The sequence below is a fragment of the Garra rufa genome, chromosome 22 (assembly GCF_049309525.1).
Source record: "Garra rufa chromosome 22, GarRuf1.0, whole genome shotgun sequence".
Lineage (NCBI taxonomy): Eukaryota > Metazoa > Chordata > Actinopteri > Cypriniformes > Cyprinidae > Garra > Garra rufa.
The window spans coordinates 1,304,738-1,332,104 of record NC_133382.1 but is presented as its reverse complement, the minus strand read 5'-3'; the positions used below and the strand labels follow the sequence as shown (position 1 = coordinate 1,332,104).

Sequence of the window (27,367 nt, the reverse complement as noted above, 5' to 3'; positions counted from 1 at the left end):
TTGTCCAAAGAATGTTTGTTTTCTAATGCAATGATTTGAGACTGTACCTAAAATATTTTTTTGTTAGCAATTATTAAATAAATGCATATTTCAGATGTACTGAATCCAACAACAACCCAAAACAAAAAGGTTCCTTGATATATTTCTGTGTTATTTTGATGCTTTGGCGATACACAATGTACTTTGTCAGGACAGTAAAGCTAAAAGTGTTTTTTTCCAGACGTAATGGAGTGATAATGCCATTTTTAGACGTTAAATCGCTTTATTGCACTGTAAAACAAATAGCTCAGTCCAAAATGAATCTGTGACGATCAGCGGACGCGCAGTGTGTTTATTATGTGGCAAACTTTCCACGATTTTTAAGCGGAGTTTGAAGTCTCCCTCTAGAGGAGGGGCTCTGCTGGAGTCACGTGGTCAGAGCGCGCGTGCGCGGTGCGCGCCAGTAACGTGAACTAGTTGGAAACATCAGTGAGGGGAAAGGTAGACTAGCGACAGATAAAGAACTGAAGCAGGTTTGCGACGCATATATATGTTGAAATACAACAAAGCGAGCACGGAATATTCTATAAAGCTCGAATACTACTTTCGCTGGTGTTGTTTTCATCTTTTAGACTGTATTTCTGAGTTGAGGATGAAGCTCGTGTTTTGGCTAGCCGCTGTAAGTTAGCTTGTGGGATCAAGCCAGAAATAACTAAACGCGACTGTCGTGCCAGACACCCGATAGATCATCGCGTGACCCTCAGTTTGGACTTTTGCTGAGTTTTGAGCGGAGACTTCCCTTTAATGCTTGTACTTTACTTAGATCATCATCTATAGTACTGTAGTCTGAAATGTAGCACTGTTTCCGCTTGGGAACTGAAGTGATATCCAAGCCGGAGTGAATCTAGATGCTGTCTTGAGATGTGGCCTGCGCTTGATTGACAATCATGGGAGGATGCGTGGGGCGAGAGCGCGCGGAGTCACGCGGACACAGCTCGAGGACGCAGAGGAAGCGTGGAGGTGAGACTCGGTGCATCTGCGATGCTGCTTTGCATACTTGTTTCCGTTTATGTCTTTCTTGAAAACATGCAAATATCAGGTGTATCGACTTGACCCGGTGTGGGAGAAAAAGACAGACCATAAACAAACAGCACCACGATATTACCATTGGCTTTTTATGTCAACTCATATGTGTTTTGATATATGCATCAAACTACCACCCAACTAACAATTTTTTGTTCCCAGAACGTTATTTTTTATGGCTTGGTTTTGATTGGCCTGAAAAGTTTTCTTAATATTCCCAGAATGTTAGTTTTAATTTTGTAGAACGTTCCCAGAACGTTACTTTTTATGGCTTGGTTTTGATTGGCCTGAAAAGTTTTCTTAATGTTCCTAGAACGTTGGTTTTTGGTTCCTGGAGCATTGTAGGAATGTTAATTTTTGGTTCCCCTAATCTATTTTTTTTTTTATGGTTAGGTTTTGGTTAGCTAGGAAAGTTTTCTTAACGTTCCCAGAATGTTGGTTTTAATTTTGTAGAACGTTCCCAGAACGTTATTTTTTATGGCTTGTTTTTAGTTAGCCAGTAAGGTTTTCTTAATGTTCCCAGAACGTTAGTTTTTGTTTTGTAGAACATTCCCAGAACGTTTTTTTATGGTTTGTTTTTGGTTTGCTAGGAAAGTTTCCTTAACATTGCCACAACGTTAGTTTTTGGTTTGTAGAACGTTCCCAAAACATTATTTTTAATGGCTTGTTTTTGGTTGGCCAGGAAAGTTTGCTTAATGTTACTAGAACGTTAGTTTTTGGTTTCTAGAACATTATTTTTTATGGTTTGTTTTTGGTTAGCCAGGAAAGTTTCCTTAACGTTCCCAGAATGTTAGTTTTAGTTTTGTAGAACGTTCCCAAAACATTTTTTTATGGCTTGTTTTTGCCAGAATGTTAGTTTTAGTTTTCTTAACATTCCCAGAACATAATTTTTGGTTTGTAAAACGTTACCAGATCGTTGTTTTATGGCTTGGTTTTGGTTAGCCAGGAAGTTTTCTTAATGTTCTTGGATCATTAGTTTTTAGTTTCTAGAACATTGCCAGAATGTTAATTTTTGGTTCCCAGAATGTTATTTTTATGGTTTGTTTTTGGTAAGCCAGGCAAGTTTTCTTAACATTCCCAGCAACGTTAGTTTTTGGTTGGTTAAACGTTCCCAAAACATTATTTTTATGGCTTGGTTTTGGTTAGCCAGGAACGTTTTCTTAATGTTCCTAAAATGTTAGTTTTTGGTTCCTAGAACATTGCCAGAGTGTTAATTTTTTTTTTTTTTTTTTTTTTTTTTGGTTAGCCAGGAAGGTTTTCTCAACATCCCCAGAACATTAGTTTTTGGTTTGTTAAACATTCCAAAAACGTTATTTTTTTATGGTTTGTTTTGGTTAGCCACGAAAGGAACGTTAATTTTTGGTTCCTAGAACATTACCAGAATGTTAGTTTTTGGTTCCCAGAACATTAGTTTTTCTGTTCCTAGAACATTCCCAGAATGTTTTTGGTTCCCAGAACGTTATTTTTTATAGTTTTTGGTTAGCCAGGAAAGTTTTAACTTTCCCAGAACGTTAATATTTGGTTTGCAGAATGTTCCCAAAACTTTAGATTTTGGTTCATAAAAAGTTCCCAGAATGTTTGTTTTTGGTTCCCAGAACATTATTTTTTTTATGGTTCTTGGTTAGCCAGGAAAGTTTAAACATTCCTCGAACATTAGTTTTTGGTTCGCAGAAATTTTAGTTTTTAGTTCCTAGAATGTTATTTTTATATGGTTTTTGGTTAGCCAGGAAAGTTTTAACTTTCCCAGAACGTTAATTTTTGGTTTGGAGAATGTTCCCAGAACATTACTTTTTGGTTCCGACTTCCTAGAACGTTGTTTTTTTTATGGCTGGTTTTTGATTAGCTAGGAAAGTTTTCCTAACATTCCCAGGACATTAGTTTTTGTTTAGAATGTTCCCAGAACATTATTTTTTAATGGTTTGTTTTTGGTTAGCCAGGAAGGTTTTCTTAATGTTTTTAGAACATTAGATTTTGGTTCCTAGATCAGTCCCAGAATGTTAGTTTTTGGTTCCCAGAACATTATTTTTTGTGGTTTTTGGTTAGCCAGGATAGTTTATATTTTCCCAGAACATAAATTTTTGGTATGCAGAACGTTCCCAGAATGTTAGTTTTTGGTTTGTAGAACGTTCCCAGAATGTTAGTTTTTGGTTCCCAGAACGTTATTTTTATATTGTTTTGGTTAGCCAGGAAGGATTTAACTTTGCCAGAATGTTAATTATTGGTTTGCAGAACATTCCCAGAATGTTTTGTTTTTATGGCTTGTTTTTGGTTAGCCAAACATTATTGGTCCCTAGAACATTGCCAGAATGTTAATTTTTGGTTCCCAGAACATTATTTTTTATAGTTTGTTTTTGGAAACCAATGGCTAAAAAGTACGATCCCTGTTGCCAACGCCTAAAAAAGCCTTGCGTTTTAATCAGAAGTTAATTGTAGGTGCAACAGTTAGGTGCGTCGTCTTTATAACCCTAATTTGAGAACAATATGCAACACTTCTGCTTTATCTCATTGTTGAAGTTCCACTTCCCTTTACTACACAATAGTTTGAATGTTAAAAAAGATGTTTAGTAGCTTTTGCAGTCTCGTTGTGGATTTGACAGTACTGGCCCTTAGAAACATTCCCAGTTTTGTCCATTATCTCCTCATATGCTGTATCTGGTTTTTTTCTCCAGCTGTAAGCATGTTGGAGCTGGCAGTGGTGTCCCGTCTCAGGGCATGTCTCTGCATGTTCGCTCCATGTGACCGTCGTGCCTGTTGTTTTTCTGCGTTTTCCTTAAACTGTAGTGAAACATGATTGGGATTGAAAGCCAAAGCCAGTTCATTCCATTAAAGGAGAGCATTGTATTCTGTCAGTGACATGTGTTTGACGTCTATCAGTGAAAGTGGCTGCAGTCGTCTATCGGTGTATTGTTGAGTTATCTGTGCTCCAGCATGATGTGTGTTGCTTTGAACAGGAGATAAGATATTCATTCACACGTGGGCTGTGTGTTACTTGTCTGTTGCCAGAAGACAATGCATCTCTCCAGTTCAGTCCAGTCTGTCTTCACAGCAGAGCAAAGTTTGGCAAGTTTATTAATTAACAGAAAGTGGTTCTCGAGTGAGATATCAGCCCTAACAATAATAAAAATAAATGAGCTGCAATTTAGATCACAGATTAACTTTTCATAAATGACAAAAACAACACTATTGTTGTTGATATTAAAAGATAATTTTTTAAAGTATTATTATTATTACTACCAGAGCAACTTTTGAGTTCAAAACTTGAGAATCATTATTATAGTTGTTGCTACCTAACCTTTGAACTTCTCTAACTTTTCTTAATAATATAAAATATTCATAATGCACATATTAGACTGATTTGTGAGTGTTTTTGACTCAAATAAACCTGTTCATGAGTCACTTGTATTGCTATTATTATAATATTAGTAGTATTACTAGTACAAAGTTTGATAATATAGTCTTTTTAAAGAATTATTAATATTTTATGTAGAAAGTTTTGCACTTCTTAAATATGCTTAATGATGTAAAATATTCATAATGCACATTAGACTGATTTGTATGTTTAAATGTTCATAAGTCATTTGTTTGAACTATTATTGTTATTAGAAGTATTACTAAAGCAATGTTTGAGAAATTAAAATATTTTTAAGGCGAGACACTGCAAGTGAACAGGGTGAAAAATGAACTAATAGTTATCATTTTACTTAGTTGATTGATTGATTACATTTTCTATTACAAGTTTTCTAAAATGTTAGGTTTAAATATGCAAACGAGGCATTGTTTAATGAAATATGCACTAATTTGCATACATTTCTAGTACAAAAATCTAAACACTGGATGAAGTACGTTTTAAAATTCTTGTTTATTTTCAAATGTTCAAATGTTTTTACAGAGGGGATTTTGGGAATCTCACTTTTTACAGTTTTTTGCGGAATAAAATGTTGTATAAAATCAAGCAAATTCTATATGAACAAATCCCTCTGTAAAAACCTCCAGAATATAGACAGGAATACAAATGTAAAGTGTGGTGTGTGTAAGTGCTGCTGAAGTGGAGATTTATGGCTCAGTGTAGGAGAAAAAACGAATTAAAATTATGTATTGTAATTGAAATCTATTGACACAAATAGATAAGTGCTGTAAAAGAAACTCTTAACAGTGTCTTTTGGGTGTTTTCTTTCCACTAGTCTGAAAAAAACACTTTATGAGACACCGAAAAGCCCAAAATCTCAAACTTGACAGGTGCATGAAAAAACAGTGTTTGTCTCCCCTTTTGAAATCCATTCAGCCATTCTCCTGTTCTGGCGATATCACTATTAGCATAGCTTTACATTTTCCGCCGGTATTAGTACACGATATGATATAACTACAGAGAGTTTAAATAGGACAAATATCGAAAGGCCTTGGTCATTTTTGAACGCGATGCTATTGGTCTAATAGGATTCAATGATCTATACTAAAAGTGATATCGCCAGAACAGGAGAACGGCTGAAAGGATTTCAAAACGGAAAAACTCAAATTATTAACTCGAGGGGAGTTGGAGAATGAGCCTATTTCCAAAAAAAAAAAGTGGAGTGTTCCTTTAATGCACACATTAGACTTAATTTGTCAGTGGGGCGATCTGGTGTTCCTGTCAGGCGGGTGAGGAGGAGGAGGAGGATCTGTCTCTGCTTGTGTTGGGTGTGTGACTGTAACGAGAGAATTACAAGAGAGGAATGCAACTTCATTCGGCACCCTAGAGCCTCAAGACAACAAGAGAGCTATTTCCATATGATTTGACTGGGAGGATTATACAAGGTGCTGAACTTTGACAGTCACATTCTGAGTCTTCTTGTTGTGGCACAAGACCATAATCATAACGTGGAATAAGCGCTTTGACCTTCTTCATGCGCTCCTTCCGTCTGGTCACGTGTTGAGACAGAGTTTTGTTCTTGGGGAATGCGCACTGTTTTGATTTGTGGCAGAGCGAGGGCCAATGAAGCTGCGAGAGAAATAAAAGAAACGGGCATCAATCGCTTGGCTTCTGGGAACGTTTAGAGTCCCATTTGGAGTTCTTCACATTGTCAGTGGTCTCTTTTATTTGACCAAAGCACCGGCTTGTAAACACAGCCATTTGTCTACATTTCTCTGCCTGTCACTTTGAAAGGACTTTATTAGATTAACCCCATAAATCCTACTTTCTAAGACCTCTAAAGGATCAAGATGATCATTTATATTCCATGCCTTCTGTCATCTGATTGATCGTTTTTGTATCAATAAAAAGCTTCACGTGTCTTTTTGCGGTCAAATCTTGACTTGTTTTTATCAAGTAAATGTCAGAATAACTAGTAATATTTCCAGATGAACACTTACTGGATTGAAGCAGCTTGGTTTACTTGATTCTCCAATCATTTTGTAGAAAAATCTGATCATCAGGATCTTTTGAGCAATGTTTGTTTCCAGATATGTGCAAAATATTTATAATGCACATATTAGACTGATTTGTGAGCATTTTTGACTCAAATAAGTCTGTAAGTCATTTGTTTGTGAATCTGATTACAAGACTTATTATTATTATTATTATATTAATAGATATACTAGAACAAAGTTTTAGTTAAAACTTTTTTTTATTACTATTTCTTATTTAGAAAGTGTGTACTTCTCAAACTTTGCTTAATAATGATGTAAAATATTCATAATGCACACATTAGACTAATTTGTGAGCATTTGTTGACTCAAATATGTCTGTTTGTAAGTCATTTGTTTGTAAATCTGATTTCAAGACTTTTATTATTGTTATTATATTAGTAGTATTACTAGTACAAAGTTTGAGAACTTAAAATCTTTTTTTAAATAATTATTACTATTTCTTATTTAGAAAGTGAGTACTTCTCAGACTTTGCTTAATAATGATGTAAAATATTCATAATGCACATATTAGACTGATTTGTGAGCATTTGAGTCAAATACGTCTGTAAGTCATTTGTTTGTGAATCTGATTACAAGACTTTTATTATTGTTATTATATTAGCAGTATTACTAGATCAAAGTTTGAGAACTTAAAAGAGAGAGAGAGTAAGGACATATTAGATTTTTTTTATTTTTTATTAATAAACTAGTGTATTTTGAGTCAGTGTCGCAAAGATCCTGTCTCGCAATCTCCCTTTTGGATGCACCTTAAGAGAGAAATGCATCTACGGATTACATAATAAAAGAGTTTTTGTGTTTTTGATTTGTTTTATTTTATTAAGTAATATTTAAAGCTTTCAAGAACGAGACGGCAGAAAGCGCATCATGTTTTTCTTTATTTTATAAAAGCACTGTTTGTAACGTTTTGTTGAGTGCACACAAATAATACAGATAATTTAAATAGCTTCCACTGAAAATAATTTAGATAAACACATTTATCTAGGTTTAACATTTAAGCTAACATTGTTTTATACTTGAACTGTTTTATATCTATGCCGAAGCCCAACAATAAACAAGCACTGGGCTGAAGGCCGATTATTGAACACGCTTTTTTGTGTCCCCATTTTTTTTTTTTTTACTATTGCATAAATTAAATAGCCAAAATGTGCTTTTTACAGTTTTGTCTTGCTTTTCAAAGAAAAAACAATTACAAAACAACAATTTAAAAATATTTATTTAGCACTGAACATTTTTAACATTCTAGTAGACATTGCAGCCTACCAACAAAGTGCAATTTAACTTAAAATGACTAAGTTTGTCAAATAATATTCTTTGTTCATTTTTAAGACCCCCTTCTTGAATCAGGCATGTGTTTTTAATGTAGAAATAAATGCTGCCTTGCTGAGCAAAGGACAATGTTAGAATAAATGTACTAATAGAGCTGTTGTAATGATTATCATTATTTTTGTCTTTATTTTATTGACAGAACAACAGTAAAATGACAATACTAACATTTATGAATGTTGTCTTATTTAGTGGTAAACCCGCAAGAAGAGCTCAGTCCTAGTGTTTGCTGGCAGCAGCAGATTTCTGAATGATTGTCGTCTTTGGGCTTTGAACCCTGGCTAAGGAGCTGCTGTCAGAATAAACACAATTGGTGTCTGGTGTATTAGACAACAGAACGTTCTGGAGTTGATTGACTAATGGATGATTTCAGTCATCATACAGTAACCTTTCTCTTCTCACGAAGACATGCGATGCGCTTCTAAACAGTCTCTCGCTGTCGCTGCTTGGAATGATTTTTGCATCTTTCTCGGACAGTTTTAAATGCTTCCACACTGAACACATGTTTGCTGCATTAGTGCACGCCTCTATAATTTATTCAGCCTTTTCACTTATTCAGCAAACACTGAAAGAGCTTTATTTGCTATTTTCAGCTAAATAATTTCAGTTGCCGAACATTCGGTGCATCACTAATATATATTTGTATGTTGACTTTTTTGCAGATTCACAAATAACAAATTTTTGCTCCGTTTGAGCCCCTGAATAAAACTGAGCTGTTTTGTACTTCATATTCTCACAATATCAGACTATATAAGCCATATAATATGGTGTTCTTTTCAATGTTAAGCTGGTTTAAAGCACCAGACTTCCTGTAATACCTACATCCTGCCTATGTTTTGAATTTCTGATGACACTCATCCACTCCTCCATCATTGTACTGTCAGGTGGAGTGAAGTGTTCTGGGTGGACCAGCGCTGTAAATCACACAATGTGTCCTGATGATAACTTATTACACCTATATGCTATAAATAATATGTTTGGATGAAAGACAGTCAGAGCAGCATGAGGATGGGAAAGCGTGACAACGGAGTCACGTACACTCGCCTTCGGTGTCCACTTCCTTATTTCTGTAGCAGGTTTATTAGGCAAGCATCACTATTGTTCATATTATGGTTTATGGGAAGTTTTTAAACGTGGTTATTGATCAGATTTCTGCTAAAGCTTCGAAACATTGCATATTAGGCATTTGCATTCTTGCACTGTCTGTAGACTTAAATATATCGTTTCTTCATTGTTTTTTGGAAGCCTTGTGTTAAAAATATGTGACTCTGCTCCACAAAACCAGTCTTTTTTTTTAAATTGAGATTTATACATCATCTGAAAGCTGACTAAATAATGCTAAGTAAATAATGCTTTCCATTGATGTGTGGTTTGTTAGGATAGGACAATATTTGGCTGAGATGCAATTATTCGAAAATCTGCAATCTGAGGGTGCAAAAAAATCTAAATATTGAGAAAATCGCTTTTAAAGTTGTTCAGATGAAGTTCTTAGCCATGCATATTACTAATAAAAAAAGTTTTAAAGTATTTATGGTAGTAAAATTGACTAAATATCTTCATGGAACATGATCTTAGCTTAATGTCCTAATGATTTTTTTGGCATTCTTTTTTTTTTATTTATTTTTTTTTTTTTTTATAATTTTGACCCATACTGTTTAGATCTAAAAAGAGAAAGGCAAACCATTGCAATCAGCAAATATGCATTTCTATCATTTAAACAAGCAAACCTCAGGGAACTATATATATATATATATATATATACAGTAGTCAACATTCGAAGTGGATCAAAAAAGTTAATCAAAAGTTGTCCTAAGATAAGAACGGGTATTCTTTTTGGTTTTAGGACAAATTTGATGAAAGGTTTTGATCCACTTCGAATGTTGACTACTGTATATATATATATATATATACAGTACAGACCAAAAGTTTGGACACACCTTCTCATTCAAAGAGTTTTCTTTATTTTCATGAAACTTTGCTCGAAGTATCGTCTGGGTCTCTACACATGAACTCCAGCATTGAGAACATTGTACTAATGATTTTTTTTTTTTTATAATTTTGACCCATAGTGTTTAGGTCTAAAAAGAGAAAGGCAAACCATTGCAATCAGCAAATATGCATTTCTATCATTCAAACAAGTCTTTAAACATCTTATAAACATTTAAAGCCACAAAGTTTAGACATATTATTGGAAATATAGATTGGCTACTTTTACTTTTTGGTCATATACAGTCTAACCAAAAATTGTTCAGACACCAGATATAATTTTTGATATTATTTTTAGTGGGTGCAGGACACGGTAGTTCATTTATGAAAGTGAGAATGGCAAAATAAAGTAAACTCTGACATAGTATACCCAAAAATTCTTCATAAAGTGGACTTTCAGTAAAACTGATAAAGTAAGTGCTTGTATATCACAGACTGAACAAAATTAAGCATTGCTTGGGAATTGGTCAACAAAGTATTGATAGTTGTGTAAATAATGTCATACTAACTACATACCTTTTTATCAAAGTTATCTTACATTATCAAGACGAATTTGTTTTCACAGTTTTAACAGTTCTTGTCATATTTTATTGCCATTTTCTAAACTATAGAGAATAAACTGTCATAATGTGAGAAATGTTGAAGGTGTCTGACTAAATGTTGGTTTGACTGTAAATATCAGCATCTGCACCAAATTACACTTTTTGGATTTTTAATAGTATTTTTCTTAATTTGTCCAAAAAAAAAGAAAGAAAGAAAAATGCTGTAAAATATCGTAAGAGGATTATTTGTCAAGTTCTGATTTTTTTTTTCTTAAAATGATTTAGAATTTTTTTTTTTTTTTTTAAAGTTAAATTTGTTTATAAAGTTAAGATTAAAAATATAGCCATAGGTTCTGGCATGGCAATAAACAAATTGATATTTATTTATTTTAATTATTTAAATCATACCAATTATAAGTGGACCTCAGGGTCATTATAAAATAAAAAATCTGTTGACTTTATGTTTGTTTTTATTTGTTATAATCAAATATCTATTATGGAATAGTATGGTTTCCTCCAGCAATTTTATAGAAATAGAATTTCATCTTACTTTTTGGCCATATAAATATGTAAATAGTAATTTTCTTAATTTGTGAAAAATACTATAAAAGTAGTGTAATGGGATTATTTGTCAAATTCTGAATTTTAATTAATTATTTCAAATTTGACTTCAAATTTTGAGTTATTTTAGTAAATAATACGTTAGCTATATGTCAATTTTATATATCTTAAGCATGTGTCATTTTTACATGACAAAAAATTTCCAAACAAGTATAAGCAAACCTCAGGGACCGTTCTATATATATATATATAATTTTTTTTCCCCTGTTTTTTTTTTTTGGAGAGCACACATTATTTTTATTTGTTATAATCAAATCATTATTCTGGAATAGCACGGTTTCCTCCAGCAGTTTTATAGAAATAAATTTTTATTATATCAGAATTATAGAATTTCATCTTTCTTTTTGGCCATATAAATTAAAACTAAATATTTTAATAGGAATATTTGTCAAGTTATAATATAATGTAATATAATATAATTTATTAACTAAATGTAAATTTAATGAACAAAAAATCTAAAGCATGTGTCTTTTTTTAAATATGAAAATATTTATTAATATAATTTTTTTTTAAATAAAATACAAAAATACTCTGTTAATCAGTTTATTTTTAAAATTTTTATTTAGAGACAGAGTGACCACATTGTTTTATTATTGATAATCTGGAATAGCTAGAGCGACTGCAAAGTCTTGAGCCGTTTTAATCCAGTCTGAATCAAACACAACTGTTTTTCTCACAGTTTGCTAAAATTACTGAACAGATGACTGTTTTTGGATCCTCTGAGAAACCTAATCCCATCCAGACAGGAATGTCTGTTAATGTCTGTTATTGTTTTCACAGTGCTTCTCATTAATTTTAACCACGTCAAAAAGATTGATTTGTTATTAGAGCTTCAAATAATGAACATGAACCTGAACAGAACTGAGCTTGATGCCATTGTCTTCAGTAGAGCTACTTTGTTTTAATGAACTGTAAATGTATTACTATTAATAAACGGTGCAACATCAACACTTTGAACTGAGCTAAATGACTACTTAACAATAATATTTGTAGACAGCTGTTGATAATGTAAGTATTTATTTCAGGCCTAATGCAAACACACAGTGTGTTGTAATCTTAAAGACCTGATCAGCTGTGTGTTCTGCTTAACGTACGATTGTTGAATCCAAACAGAGGCTTTGTTTGAGCAGATAACTTGAGGGTCAGGAGGTGCCTTCAGGCTTGTTGATGGATGTGAGCTGGATGGATGAAGGCTGTTGTTTTTTGCCTGAAGTGATCAGTCATTAGGGAGGGCAGTATTTACAGACAAACAGTCATAAATACACAACCTTTGCTCAGCCATGGGAATATAAGCGAGTGTCGTTCACTTCTGCTTTTATTTGAGAGCTTGCTGTACTCAAATCATGTTTTATATTTATACTAATTAACTTTTCATTTATTTTCCTATTTAATTTGTGCTTGATATATATCTATATTATCTCATATACACTGCTGCTCAACACTTGTAATGTTTTTGAAGATGTCTCTTATGCGCTTCAAGGCTGCATTTATTTTATTAAAAATACAGTAAAAACTGTAATATTCTGAAATATTATTACCGTTTTAAATAATAATGTTCGATATTAATATATTTTAAAATATAATTTATTTCTGTGATGCAAAGCTGAATTTTTATCAGCCAATATTTCAGTTTTCAGTGTCACGTGATTCTTAAAGTCATTCTAATATGCTGATTAATTACTTTTATTATCAATTTTGGAAACATTTGTGCTGCTTTATTATTTATTTTGGAACCTGCGATTTCTTTTTCAGGATTCTTTATGAATAAAAGGTTGGAACAGAGTTTATTCAAAATATAAATCTTTTCTAACAATAAGTCTTTGCTATCACTTTTTTTTAATCAATTTAACATCCTTGGTGAATAAAAGTGTTAATTTTTTTTCTTTAAAAATTTTTACAATCTTTTTCTGTATTTTTGACCAAATAAATGTAGCCTTGATGAGCAGAAAAACGTCTTTAAAAATCTTACTGATCACAAACTTTTAAGCAGCAGTGCAAATGAAGTATTTCTAGTCTTATGCTCACCAAGGCTGGAATTATTTGATTAAAAGTACAGTAAAATCAGTAAAATTCTGAAATATTATTAGTATTTCAAATAGCTGCTTTCTATGTGAATATCTGTTAAACTGGAATTTATTTTTGTGATCAAAGCTAAATTTGCAACATAAGTTGCTGAGTTTTTTTTTTTTTTAAACGAGTCTCTTCTGCTCACAAAGCCTGCATTTATTTTGATCCAAACTGTAGTTAAAAATGTGAAATATTTTACCATTTAAAATAACAGCTTTCTATTTCGATATATATTATAATATAATTTATTTCTGCGATCAAATCTGAATTTTCAGCATCATTACTCGTCTTCAGTGTCACACGATCCTTCAGAAATCATTCTAATAGTCTGATTTCCTGCTCAAGTAATAATTTCTTTTTTTTAACATTTTTTTGAAAGCTAGTATATGTGTAAATACTAACTTGATTATTTTTCTTTCTACTGTAATGTTGTAAATTTCCTCAGTGATATTCCATTACACCATCATCACATGAAAGCACTAAATGTCAATTCTTGTTTATTGCACTATTACTTTTACATTCCACTCAATCTCCTGTTTGTTGCCCAGTGAAGGCGTTCATGAAAGCACTGATGGAAAAGTTTGTCGGCCTACATTTGTAAAATCTTTGCTGTGGATCTGCACGTACGCTTGATTCAAGTCTAACCTCATCAGAATTCATTGGAATAGTAGAATTCTGGCGTAACGCTCAAAACTAAAGCGGCCCTCGCTTTGATCCTCATGAATCATCAAAGCTGGAAATTCCAGGAAATGCTGTATGGCCTACAATTCTCTCACATTAGTGCTAATTCACACCTCATCTGCGTCCGCAGGTCGTAATGAACCGTTGAAGAAAGACAAGCTGAAGTGGAAGAGCGATTACCCGATGACGGAGGGCCAGCTCCGCAGTAAGAGAGACGAGTTCTGGGACACGGCTCCGGCGTTCGAGGGCCGTAAGGAGATCTGGGACGCCCTGAAGGCCGCCGCTGTGGCTCTGGAGTGCAACGATCACGAATTGGCTCAGGCGATCGTGGACGGAGCCAACATCACGTTACCCCACGGTGAGAGTCGTGACACCGAAACCAGCTCTGTGTGTTTGACTTGCTGTCTTTTGTGGAACTGGGAAAGGAGAAATATGGAAGAATGTTAATCAGGTGCTAAATTGTGCAATAATCAAAATGAACTCATCAATCAAATAATTAGTGATGCTTTTGAAAATGCGATCCAAAAATATTAACAACAAACAATTTGGTAAAAAATAAAACTGAATTTAAGTATTTAAGGGCATTCATTTTTTTATTTTTTTATTTTTAATATAAATATGTCTCTTCTGCTCACCAAGCCTGCATTTATTTGATACAAACTACTGTAAAAACTGTAAATATTTGAAATATTTTTACTATTTAAATAACTGCTTTCTATTTGAATATATTTTAAAATGTAATTTATTGCTGTGATCAAAGCTGAATAAAAAAATAAAATAAAATAAAACTTAATAAAACTATTAAAATGGAATCCAAAAATATTAACAACAAACAATTTGGTAAAAAAAATAAAACTGAATTTAAGTATTTAAGGGCATTAATTTTTTTTTTTTTACTTTTAATAAATTGCTTTTAATTGTGTACTTTTTTTTTTTTTTTATATATATATATAAATATGTCTCTTCTGCTCACCAAGCCTGCATTTATTTGATACAAACTACAGTAAAAACGGTAAATATTTGAAATATTTTTACTATTTAAAATAACTGCTTTCTGTTTAAATATATTTTAAAATGTAATGTATTGCAGTGATCAAAGCTGAATAAAATAATAAAACTATTAGAATGGAATCCAAAAATATTAACGGCAAATACAGGATTTGGTAAAAATAAATTTAAATTTAAGAAAAATAAAATGCATTTCATAGGGCCTTAAAAATGTAATTTTTGCTAATTTTTTTTTATAAAACTTTGCTACAAATAAATACAGTAAAATTGCGAAATATTATTAGTATTTCAAATAGCTGATTTCTATTTGAATATCTGCTAAACTGGAATTCATTTCTGTGATCAAAGCTGAATTTTCAGCATCAGTTCCTGATTTTTTTTTTTTTAAATAAGTCTCTTCTGCTCACCAAGCCTGCATTTATTTGATCCAAACTACAATAAAAATGTGAAATATTTTTACTATTTAAATAACTGCTTTCTATTTGAATATATTTTAAAATGTAATTTATTGCTGTGATCAAAGCTGAATAAAAAAATAAAATAAAACTTAATAAACAGGATTTGGTAAAAATAAAACTGAATTCAAGAAAAATAAAACATATTTCATAGGGCCTTAAATTTATTTTATTTAACTTTTAATAAATTGCTGTTAAATTGTATATGTTTCATGATTTCAATTAATTGGACATGCTTTTGATTATATTTCTTAATGTAACCATTAAAACTGAGTCTGGAAAAAAAAAACTTTACATGGAAAAAATTGAACCCTTTTTTTCTGGAAATTTGCACATAATAAAAATTAGGTTAAAATTCTTTACTTTACCGTGTTGCATGTACTTACTGTAGTAATAACATTAAATTATGCATAATTACATGCAGTTAACCACAAAGCAAATTCGAATTCTAATCCTACTAATCTAAAGTGCATGTTGTTCATTAATATTACTCAGTACTTAATTGTATAATTACACTGTAATGAGGATTTCTAAAAATAAAATGTAAGCCAAAATTGTGGAGTAATGATGCTGAAAATTCAGCTTTGATCACAGGAATAAATGACATTTTAAAATATATTCAAATAGAAAGCTATATAGTAAAAATATTTCAAAATGTTACTGTTTTTGTTGTACTTTGGATTAAAGCGGAAGAGAATTCTTTAAAAAAAAACATTAAAAATCTATAAATCTTTTGACTGGTATTGTACTTCAAATTAATAGTTATACAGAACAAGAATTTAAAACATGTATAAAATGCACATAAATTATAGTGGCATTTAAAAAAAAACAAAAAAAAAACATTTATTATCAACACCTAGCCAAAATTATTTTATAGCAAAACTAAATTACCAGCATGCAAACAATGTGCTACACAAACAAACCTGACTTGCCTTACTATGCCTATCGGCTAAATCTGTGTTCAAGTTGAATGTGAAGACAGAATTAAAACCGAAACCTAAGGAATAAAACATTTCTATACTAATGCACAAGCCTGTAATTTCATTTTATTGTAGTTCTGACCAATATTTACTGTCATTTACATGTAAAGTGTGATGATAAAGCGAGAATTTGGGAAATGAGTCCATCTGTAGTCCATTGGAGAACCTAGGATTTGAGCAAATTAAAGCTCACAAAATCTGCTTTATTTTTTCCCAAATTTCATTTTTTTCCAGGTTTAATGGTTAAATAAAAAAATATATAAATCAAAGCATGTCTAATTAATTGAAATCATGAAACGTACACAATTTATTAAAAGTTTAACTAAAACTAAATTTTAAAGCCCTATGAAATACATTTTATGTTTCTCAAATTCAGTTTTATTTTTTCTCAAATTTTGTGTTTGCCATTAATATTTTTGGATTCCATTTGAATAGTTTTATTATATTGTAATAATCAAAAGCATCAACATTTCTATGGTAAATATTACTTAAAAAAAATAATGTTTTAGGAATAAATTTTATTATTAGTAGTAGTAGTACTAGTACTATCATTACATTAAGTAATATATTTCTGTCACAGTTTCTTCAAACTTTTATTTTGGCCAGTTGCTTGACCCATAAGTTTCTGTTTGTTGATAATATAACTTTTTTTAATATATTGGACCTAATATACTATTTATTTACTAAATATTTAAATTAAAAAAATATTTAACTTGTAATTTTTTTTTATATTTTCTTTAAAATAGTGAAACATGAGACATTAATAAGTACATTTCCAATAAGTGTATGTGGCCCTAGACCCTGGTCAATTTTTTTACAATTTGAGATGTATACATATGAATGAATAAATAAGCTTTACACGGACGTATGGTTTGTTAGGATAACAATATTTGGTCAAGATGCAACTGTTTGGAAATCTGGAATCTTGAGTGTGCAAAAAAATCTACATATTGAAAAAAAAAATCGTCTTTAAAGTTGTCCAAATGAAGTTCTTTGTAATGCATATTACTAATCAAAAATTAGGTTTTGATATATTTATGCTAGAAAATTTACAAAATGTTTTCATGGGACATGATCTTAACGTGATATCCTATGATTTTTGGCATAAAATAAAAATGTGACAATTTTGACCCATTCAGTGTATTTTTGGCTATTGCTACAAATATACCCATGCTACTTAAGACTGGATTTGTGCTCCAGAGTCACAATTTATATTATGTTACGTATAAATATGGTAGAAGATTTGCTAAATATCTTTATGGGACATGATCTTAATATCCTAATGATTTTTGGCATAAAAGAAAAATGAAAAATCGACAATTTTGACCCATACAATGTATTTTTGGCAACTGCATGCTACTTATGACTTGATTTTGTGCTCCATAGTGTTGGGCGATATGCTCAATTTTCATATCGTCCTATCGTCAGCCTGTGAGATCGCCGATACACGATACTATCGTGCTAATTTATTTAATATGTAAATGTGTCAATATGTAATAAATTCCTTATTCGTTTTGTAAGGGTAGTGCATGTGACCTGTGACACAGTTGTGCGTGTACAGAGCGCTGACTGTAGTTCGGTGTCATATTACAAAATGCATTACAGCCTTTTAGAATCACAACTTTTAACAATCTTGACAAAAAGCACATCATTGGAAAGGTCTGAGTCTCAGGATTGCATATTTGGTGGTTATTTTGTGCTAGATTGAAAATTTGTAGAAAAATGTAGACTTTTGTGTCAGAAAAATGCATAAAAGATATATACGGCATTTGGATGGCACCCGGTGGCTGTTTGTGGTATAACGCCTAAACAAACTTTCACAGGAACCTTAATTTTTTTCATATCAACTTCAAATTTGGAACATAACTTATTTAGATGTGAGGCTTCAATTTGATATAAAATTTTGGATAAAACCTGTTATGTAAAATATGTATTTTATATCAAATATAATAAAAATTGTACAGTGCATTTTATTTACAGTAAATTTAAACTTATATAATTTGTTGATACTTTATTTTTTTTTTGAAGAAATTCCACTTCTGCAATAATCTGCTGATTGTCATCTTTAAAAAGAGACCAGCCTTAGATCTGTATTCCAAAGTGTTCATGAATTACAACAATTAAAGTTTGGATAGTGCACTTTCATGCCTATTTTAAAAAACGGGGGGCGACAGTTAAGGGGTTAAGGCGTAAAATAAATATATAAAAAAGGCTTTCAGAGTCAGCCCATTTGCTTGTAAAACATTGGCAATCAGAATCGGCCAAGAAGAATCAAGATTGGCACATTACTAAAAAATAAATTGGGTGCAACCAAGTAAAAAAGTTAATTTCGAGCCCTGCACAGCCCTTATTGCTCTGTTTCTCCCACTTTATTTCCCCATCACTAATGATTGTTTGTACTTTCAACCCCTTAGGATCTCTAACCGAGTGTTACGACGAACTCGGCAACCGTTACCAGCTACCGGTTTATTGCCTAGCTCCGCCCGTCAACCTGATCACCGAAAGAAGTGAAGAAGACCTGTCAGACAACCCCGAACCCCCAACAACACAAAAGAAAGAGTTCCAGCTCAAAGTGCGTCTCTCCACCGGCAAAGACCTGCGTCTGAACGCCAGCATGACCGACACCATCGGCCTGCTCAAAAAGCAGCTGCAAGCTCAGGAGGACATCGACCTGGCCCACCAGCGCTGGTTCTTCTCCGGGAAGCTGCTCACGGACAAGACCCGCCTGCAAGACACCAAGATCCAGAAGGACTTTGTCATCCAGGTGATCGTGAACCAGCCCACACCGAACCACTAGGACGAAGCGAAGCGGACGGACTACAAAGGGATGACGGACCAAAACCTCAGCAGCTGGACGAACGCAGAAGTGCAAAACCATTTGCACAAGGAGGATAAAGACCTGTGCTGACTTGAACAGAAGTGCCAACGTGAATCTGGTAGCGAAGCACACTTGACTTGACTATGCATATCCTGCAAAACGGTCCTCTCAAAGCCCTTTTAAGATCATCGATAATCAAACTCGAGCTTCATTTTGCACACTTGAGTATCTTAGAGTTAGTTGTGCCTTGGAAGAAGAGTAGATGTTTCCCGAATGCTGTTTTTGTTTCGCTTCTCACACTTTGACGTCTCTGAGCACAACAGTACTTTCTATGCAATCTTACGACCGGAAAAAGACGCTGATGATTCATCCGACGTAGCTCATCTACAACTCGGACACGTTCGCTGGAGGTGAACTAAAAGGCTCACTGTGTAAAACCGAGTGCACAAAGATGCATTAAACAGAGCGATGGTATACATCTTCACATCTGGTCCATGTAGATGAAAGTGTGTTTCTTTCTGTTTTTCTAGAGCTGTTATGCTGTAAGCACTCAGGCTGCAGTCGGTCGATATTGCTACTATTTTGAGAGATTATATTCTGTACTATTCCAAACTTTACCTTGCTTTTTTAATAACTTCGAGTAAGACTTTTTAATGATTCTTAAACCTTTATCAGTGGCATTACAAGGCTGTTATATTTTGATTACGCTTAGAACGCATTGCAACATTGGTTCGTTTTCATGAGGATGGAAATATTTTCTTTTACTAAAGTTTTTCTGCTCTTGATTATCAGCGCACCGGTTAGAAACAGCTCATTACCTCAACGGCAACTGTTCCTCATTAGTCCGAGTCTCTCGAGCGCTGGCGTGTTTGTTAGACGTGCTTCTTGTGTCACGCCATTCCGTCTCCTCTGGGTTACTTCTTTCCTCTGTTGTTTTTAAGCATTTTTTTGATAATAGAAAGATGCATGGACCTTTATGGATGAGAGAAATCACTTTAGTTTATCATTGTGAATTGCAAAAGTTTTGCATTTGAGGAATATTCCTTTGAATTGTATGGTCGGCTATCACAGAAAATAATTTAACGCCTTTATTTTAACATTTACGCACTTGCAATGCAAGTTCAAAAGCATAATTCAACACAAAATGAAAATTCTTTCGTTATTTACTCTCTTACGTTCCAAATTTGTGGATTACAAAATCTGAAAATATATATATTTTTCTCCATAAAATGAATGTCATTGTGGTCAAATGTTTTTGTTTGACATAAAAAGGTGAGATTATGAGATAAAAGGTCATATTTATGACATTAGCTAAAAGCTAAATTGTAATTTAAAATTGACTGCTATTATGATTATGAAACTATCTCTAAATATATTTTGAACAATAAGATTTTTTTTAAAGTCTCTTCTGCTCACCAACCCTGCATTTACTTGATCTAAAATATAGAAAAAACATAATTTTTGAAATGTTTTTACTATTTAAAATAACTGCTTTCTATTTGAATATATTTTAAAATGTAATTTATTCCTTTGATTTCCAAGATGAATTTTAGCGTCATTACAGCAGTCACATGATCCTTCAGAAAACATTCTAACATTCTTATTTGCTGCTCAAATAACATTATTATTATTATTATTATTATTATTATTATTATTATTATGTTGAAAACAGCGGAGTATAAATTTTTTTTCAAGTTTCTTTGACGAATAGAGAGTTCAGAAGAATAGCATTTATCTGAAACAGAAATCTTTTGTTACATTATAAATGTCTTCATCACTTTTGATCAATGTAATGCCTCCTTGCTGAATAAAAGTATTAATTCTTATATAATATATATAAGGAGACTTTACTGCTTATCAAGGCTGATCAATTTTAATTTGATTAAAATTTAAAAAAAAATTAAGTAATATTGTGAAATGTTAATGCAATTTAAAATAGTGGTTTTCTCATATTTTGTATTTTAATATACTTTAAAATATCATGTAAAATATACTGATTGACTTTAACTTTTTTATTCATCAAAGAATTCTGAAAAAAAGTATCACAGGTTCAACTGTTTCCAATTTTGATAATAAAAGTAATAAACCAGTATATAAGAATGATTTCTGAAGGATCGTCACATGATTTATTTATTACTGAAGTAATAATGAAAATTCAGCTTTGATCACGGAAATAAATTACTTTTTAAATTATATTTAAATAGAAAACAAGTTATTTTAAATAGTAAAAATATTTCAAAATCTTACTGCATTTGCTGTACTTTGGATCAAATAAATGCAGGCTTGGTGAGACTTTTTTTAAAACAAAACAATTGTAAAAAAAAACGTTTGACTGGTAGTCTATATTTCACTTTAGCTTTTATTTCCCTCATTTCGTCAAATCTTTACGTCAAATGTGACTTTTTCATAATTTTGACTGAAATCATTGAGTTTTTGACCCATTTTTGACAGTGGTATTTAACTTATTTCATTATTTTGACTTTTTGTCAATTTTAGATGTTTATCAATTGTTTTTGTCAATGTTAATTGACATTTGTCAATTTTTTCATCTCAATTTTGACTGTTGTAATTATGATTTTGCTTTTCATAATTTTAAGTCATAATTGTAGTTTTATATGATCATTTTGACTTCATAATTGTGACTTTCTCATAATTTTGACTGAAATTATGGATTTGATCTCAATTTTGACAGTGTTATTTGACTTCGTTATTTTGGCCATTTTAAATGTTTATCAATTGTTCTTGTCAATTTCAATTGTCATCATTATGACTATATCTCATAATAATTGTTCATCATTTTGATTTTTTTTTTCCTCTCAATTGTGACTTTATATCAATTTGGAACAATGCGAGTAAATGAATAATGACCATTTTCTTTTTTGGATAAAATATCCCTTTAACCTGCCGTCAAGTATGTGCAAAAACAAAAAACAAAAAAAAAACTACAATCATCATTTGGGACAAAGAATCACTCAGTTCCTCTCATCGCTCATGTGCATCATGAATCACAAACTCTGATAAAATAGAAACAGTACACAGTAGCATTGTGTACTCCTCAAATCCTGCATTTTTTGCTGCCTTTTTTCTGATTTAGTAGCGGCGGGAGCTGTGTGAAAACCTGTCCTTAGTCAGCACAATATGAAACCCTTATGCTGTGACAACAGCCCGAATAGATGCGCTGTTGCTGCTAATGATAAAACAAAAACAACAACTTGATAGTTATTCTCTCATTGGCATCCGCTTTGTCTCTTTGTTAAACAAACACTTCTGTTAGTAACATTGAAAAAATGAGTGGAAATGGATAAAGGTCAGAAGATGGGGACTGTATTTTAGATTGGTTTTGGATTTAAGACCGCGAAGAGCGATCTTGCTGTTATTTTTGCAATAATTCTAGCCGCATAAGACAGTTCTTCTGCAATGTTTCAGTAGATGTTTTCTTTATGTATTGTTTGTTATCTTTGTTTGAATGTATGTCTGATGTGGATTTAGGTTTGTCTCATGACATGAAGTTTCCAGATTTGACTGAGGAAGCTGCTAGGAAGCCATACATGTGGATCTTTTTCGCCCCGCTGTGTTGGGACACGTTCAGGAGACTCACTTCAGGCGGTTTTCCTTCAGATCCCAGATTATAAGAAGCCATTATTACACTTTACTCAAGCTGATGTGGGCCTGTGTCTATGGATGCCCATTTCTGACACGTAAGACAAAGAATCATGCTTTAGGAAATCATAATTGTGACACACTACATAGTTTAAACATTGAGACGGCAAGTCATTATGAGATGAAAAGTCAAAATGGTGATTGCAAAGTAGAAAAACATTAAATAATTCACTATGAGATTAAAAAAAAAATTCATTGTCATGATCAACCATTTTATCATTTCAACTTTTCATCATTTGGATTTTCATCTCATAATTTTGACAGTCACAATTGTAGTTTTTAACTTCTCATTGTGACTTTCTCATCATTTTGACAGTGGTGTCCGACTTAATTATTTTTACTTTCGCCATTTTTTTTTTTTTGTGTTTTCAATTATTTTTGTCAAGTTTGACTTTCTCATAATTTTGACTTTCACATAATTTTGACTAATTTACTAAATCCCAATTTTGACCTGTATTTGTCTTATTAGTTTGACTTGTCAACTTTGAGTGTTTATCAATTGTTCTTGTCGAAATTTAGCTCTTAATTGTGACTTTCTCATCATTTTGACTGAAATCACTGACTTGATCTCAATTTTGACAGTGGTATTTGACATTTCATTTTTTTTTTTCCATTATTTTGAGTGTTTATCAATTGTTTTTGTCAATTTTGGTCGTCATAATTATGACTAATCTCATTGTGACTAATCATTTACCTGATCCCAATTTTGACATTGGTATTTGACTTATTTCATTATTTTGTCATTTTTTAGTGTATATCAATAGTTTTTGTCAAAACTGATCGTAATTGACTGTCGTAATTATGATTTTTGTACAATATTTCATAATTTTGACAGTCATAATTGTAGTTTTATTCAATAATTTTGACTTATAATTGTGACTTTTTCACAATTTGATCTCAGTGTTGACAGGTATTTGACATTTCATTATTTTGTCTATTTTAAATGTTTATCAAATGTTTTTGTCAATTTCGATTGTCATAATTTTGACTTTTAATCTCGTGATACTCAATTTTGATTGAAATCATTGACTTGATCTCAATTTTGAAAGTGGTGTTCGACTTTGATTTCATTATTTTGAGTTTTGTCAATTTTGAGTGTTTATCAATTGTTCTTATCAAAATTTTACAGTCGTAAATGACTTATTTGTCACCGTTGTGACTTTTATCAATTTTGACTCATAATTGGCTTTATTTCATAATTTTGAATGTCAGTTGTTTTTTGATCTCATAATTGACTTATGTTTGACTGTTTTATTTGATCATTTTGACGTTTTATCACATAATTATGACTTCCCTTTATAATTATGGCTTACCAAAGCATGATTTTTTTTTATTTCTTGCATGGCAGAAATGTCCCACCCACAAAATACATAAACTTTTCATAAACTTTCACATGAATTTCTTCATAGACAAATATCTGTATATTAAGAAATAAAGTGTGTGAAACTCTTTAATGTGCTTACGGCCTATTTTACAAAACTTATGTACATTTACAAGCAATTTGTTATTCAGATGTTTTAATTGTCAATTAAAATTAGCAGCTGGGAAAGCAAACAGATGTCTGTCAGTAAACTGTTAATTATTTCAGCATGTTCTCAGATCTCCAAGTGTTCACAGTTTTCTCTGCTACAAAAGGTTTTGCGTCTAGGACAAGTTTGTCTGACCTTAACTAATAAAATAAGTGTTTATATAATTTTTTTTTTAAAAGTCAGCAGACTGGGTTAACCACCTCCAACTGCACTGCCATCTGCGGGCAGGAATGTAGATGTGGTTAAAGCAGACATGTTTTATACCTATCAGTTTAAGTTTAAAAAATGTCTAGATTATTAATTTTAATACCACTTGATGTGCTGAAACATCTTCAACATTTCACTCATGAAAACTGAATTCAGACTAATTGTGAATGTTTTTTTTATCATTAATCAGCTAAAAAACAAACATTCACAGTTCTAATATAATTAGAATTATTATTAAAGAATGTATTGTTGTAGTTTTAGTTATCTCTGGACCTTCTATCATTTATTAGTAAAAATACTGTATAGAATATGTGACCCTGACCACAAAACCAGTATTGGGTAGCACAGGTATATTTATAGCAATGTCCAAAAATACAAATAATTTTGGGTCAAAATTATCAATTTGTCTTTTGTGCCAAAAATAATTAAGATAAGTAAAGATCATGTTCCATGACAATATTTTGTTAATTTCCAACCACAAATATATGAAAACTTAATTTTTGATTAGTAATATGCATTGATAAGAACATCATTTCAACAACTTTAAAGGAAATTGTCTCAGTTTTTTTTTTATTATTCTTTTTTTTTTTGTTGCACCCTCAGATTCTAGATTTTCAAACGGTTGTATCTCGGCCAAATATTGTCCTATCCTAACACCATACATCAATGGAAAGCTTATTTATTCACTTTATAAATCTAAATGTAAAAAAAATCACCTTTATGACTGGTTTTGTGGGCCAGGGTCACATATAGTTCTTGGAAATTTACTTAGTAATGTTTCATGTTTTACTATTTTGCAGAAAATATTAAGTTTTTTTTAAAGAAGTATAACTAACAAGCGAAATGTTAAATATTTATCAAATTAAGGCAAGACACTGCAGGTGAATAGGGTAAAAAAACAACAACTAATAGTTATGACCTTACTTACCCAGTTGATTGATTACATTGATAATTGCAAACATTAATTGTATTACAAGTTTTCTAAAATGTTGTTTAAATATGCAAATGAGCATTATTTAATGAAATAAGTGCAAATTTGCATACATTTCTAGTACAAAAATCTAGATTCTTGTTTAATTTTTTTGACATATTAGAGTCAATTTTGGGTATCTTCGTCACGCCATAATTCAGAATAAACTTAGAACAGACAGAAAACATTATTATTACAATTTTTAGGGAATAAACTATAAAATCAAGCAAATTGTATATGAACAAATCCCTCTGTAAAAACCTTCAGGATATAGTCAGGAATAAAAATGTAAAGTTTGTTGTATGTAAATGTTACTAAAGTGGAGATTTATAGCTCAGTGTAGAAGAAAAAACTCATTTTGAGAAAACGGCCTTTAAAATATGCACTGTAATTGAAATCTGTTGACACAAATAGATAAAGTGCTATAAAAGAAAGACTTAACAGTGTCTCCCTTTAAATATTAAAACATATTAAGTCCAATATTTCAGACTAAATCTAAAATAGTCTATAATCAGGCTAGCGCGATATATATTTTTTGACAGAAATGAAAACGAAACTGTTAAGAGACAGTAGCACAGTGTGTTCAACAACATTTAGATTGTTTAGTTAATGAAACATCTTTCTAAAAGACATTCAGTCGATTAAAAACCCCATAAAACCTTTTAAAAAATGACTGGCTAAGTTAGTCTCTCATAACATCCGCGTAAAATTCAAGATGGCGTCTACTGTACGCGCTGTAATTGGAATAAACAAGCCATAGGTGCGATAAGTTGTGTTGTGTACAGAATGTTCTCGCCTTAATGACTCCAGTAATGTGGTTTGAGGGCTGCTGGAAGTCTGGAACAAATGAGGTGTTGCTGGAGTCCCTGTAGAGAGCAGTCTCACTCAGTTAAAACTGCTGATTCGGGTTTGTTTCCGACTGTAGCTGACGATCTGACTAGGCCTGACTGAGAGACTTTCGCGCGGTTTGACCTTCCCGCCCACGCGGGAAAAACTGCCGCGCTTTACATCACAACTGTCTTTAACTGCCACAAGATGGCGGTATTTGCAAAGAAATACTCCTCACATTTGTGACGGTTTTGTTCTGGCTTCAGCAAAGCAGAATGATTATAAATCATTTTACATGTTACTGTATTGGCATCACACTGAGAAAAAATATGGTGGCCTGTTTTGTGTTCCCATAGACAATCGAAAGTAGGCTATTTCCTCTCTCCTGTTGATCTTACCAGACCTGAGTCTTGTGCAATGTTTTTTGTACAGGTAGGTTATTGATATTTCCAGATGTTTCTATGATGTTGATGTTTGAGAATGTGACCTTAGTTGACTGTTCGTCTTGTTTGAGGCCTTCAATCTCAGGCCTCCTCCACATAAATTCTTCCATATTTTATTTCAATTCCTATTTTTATTCTACCATTTTATTATTATTTCTATGTTATTATCTGTACATAATGTACATCTAAAAGTATTTTTAAGATAAAGTTTTTTTCCATATTTCTCTATATTTCTAATTTGTAAACCCTGTTGAAAAAAATAGCATATGCTGGTTAGATATGTTTTGATGCTGGGATGCTGGTTCTTTGCTGGTTTATGCTGGTCAAAGACCAGCATAAACAAGCTAAGGACCAGCATAAACCAGCAAAGCACCATCTTAAACCAGCTAAGGACCAACATAAACCAGCTAAGGACCAGTAGAAACCAGCTAAGGAACAGCATAAACCAGCAAAGGACCAACTTTAACCAGCAAAGGACCAGCATAAACACGCTAAAGACTAGCTTAAACCAGCAAAGAACCAGCATAAACCAGCTAAAGACCAACATTAACCAGCAAAGAACCAGCATAAACCAGTTAAAGACCAGATTAAACCAGCAAAGGACCAGCATTAACCAGCATAAACCAGCACAAACCAGTTTAGGACCAGCATAAACCAGCAAAGGACCTGCTCAAACCAGCAAAGAACCAGCATAAACTAGTTAAAGACCAGATTAAACCAGCAAAGGACCAGCTCAAACTAGCTAAAGACCAGCATTAACCAGCACAAACCAGTTTAGGACCAG

The 27,367-nt window shown here is 32.1% G+C and overlaps 1 protein-coding gene across 1 annotated transcript; it reads left to right on the top strand.

Annotated features, from left to right (window-relative positions):
* Positions 1-469: 469 nt before the first annotated feature.
* Positions 470-24,153, top strand: LOC141298249 (ubiquitin domain-containing protein 1). Its single transcript, XM_073828760.1, has 3 exons — positions 470-999; positions 13,816-14,043; positions 18,543-24,153. Exons 1-3 carry the CDS (start codon positions 927-929, stop codon positions 18,923-18,925), a joined length of 684 nt encoding a protein of 227 aa, XP_073684861.1. The 5' UTR covers positions 470-926; the 3' UTR covers positions 18,926-24,153.
* Positions 24,154-27,367: the final 3,214 nt, after the last annotated feature.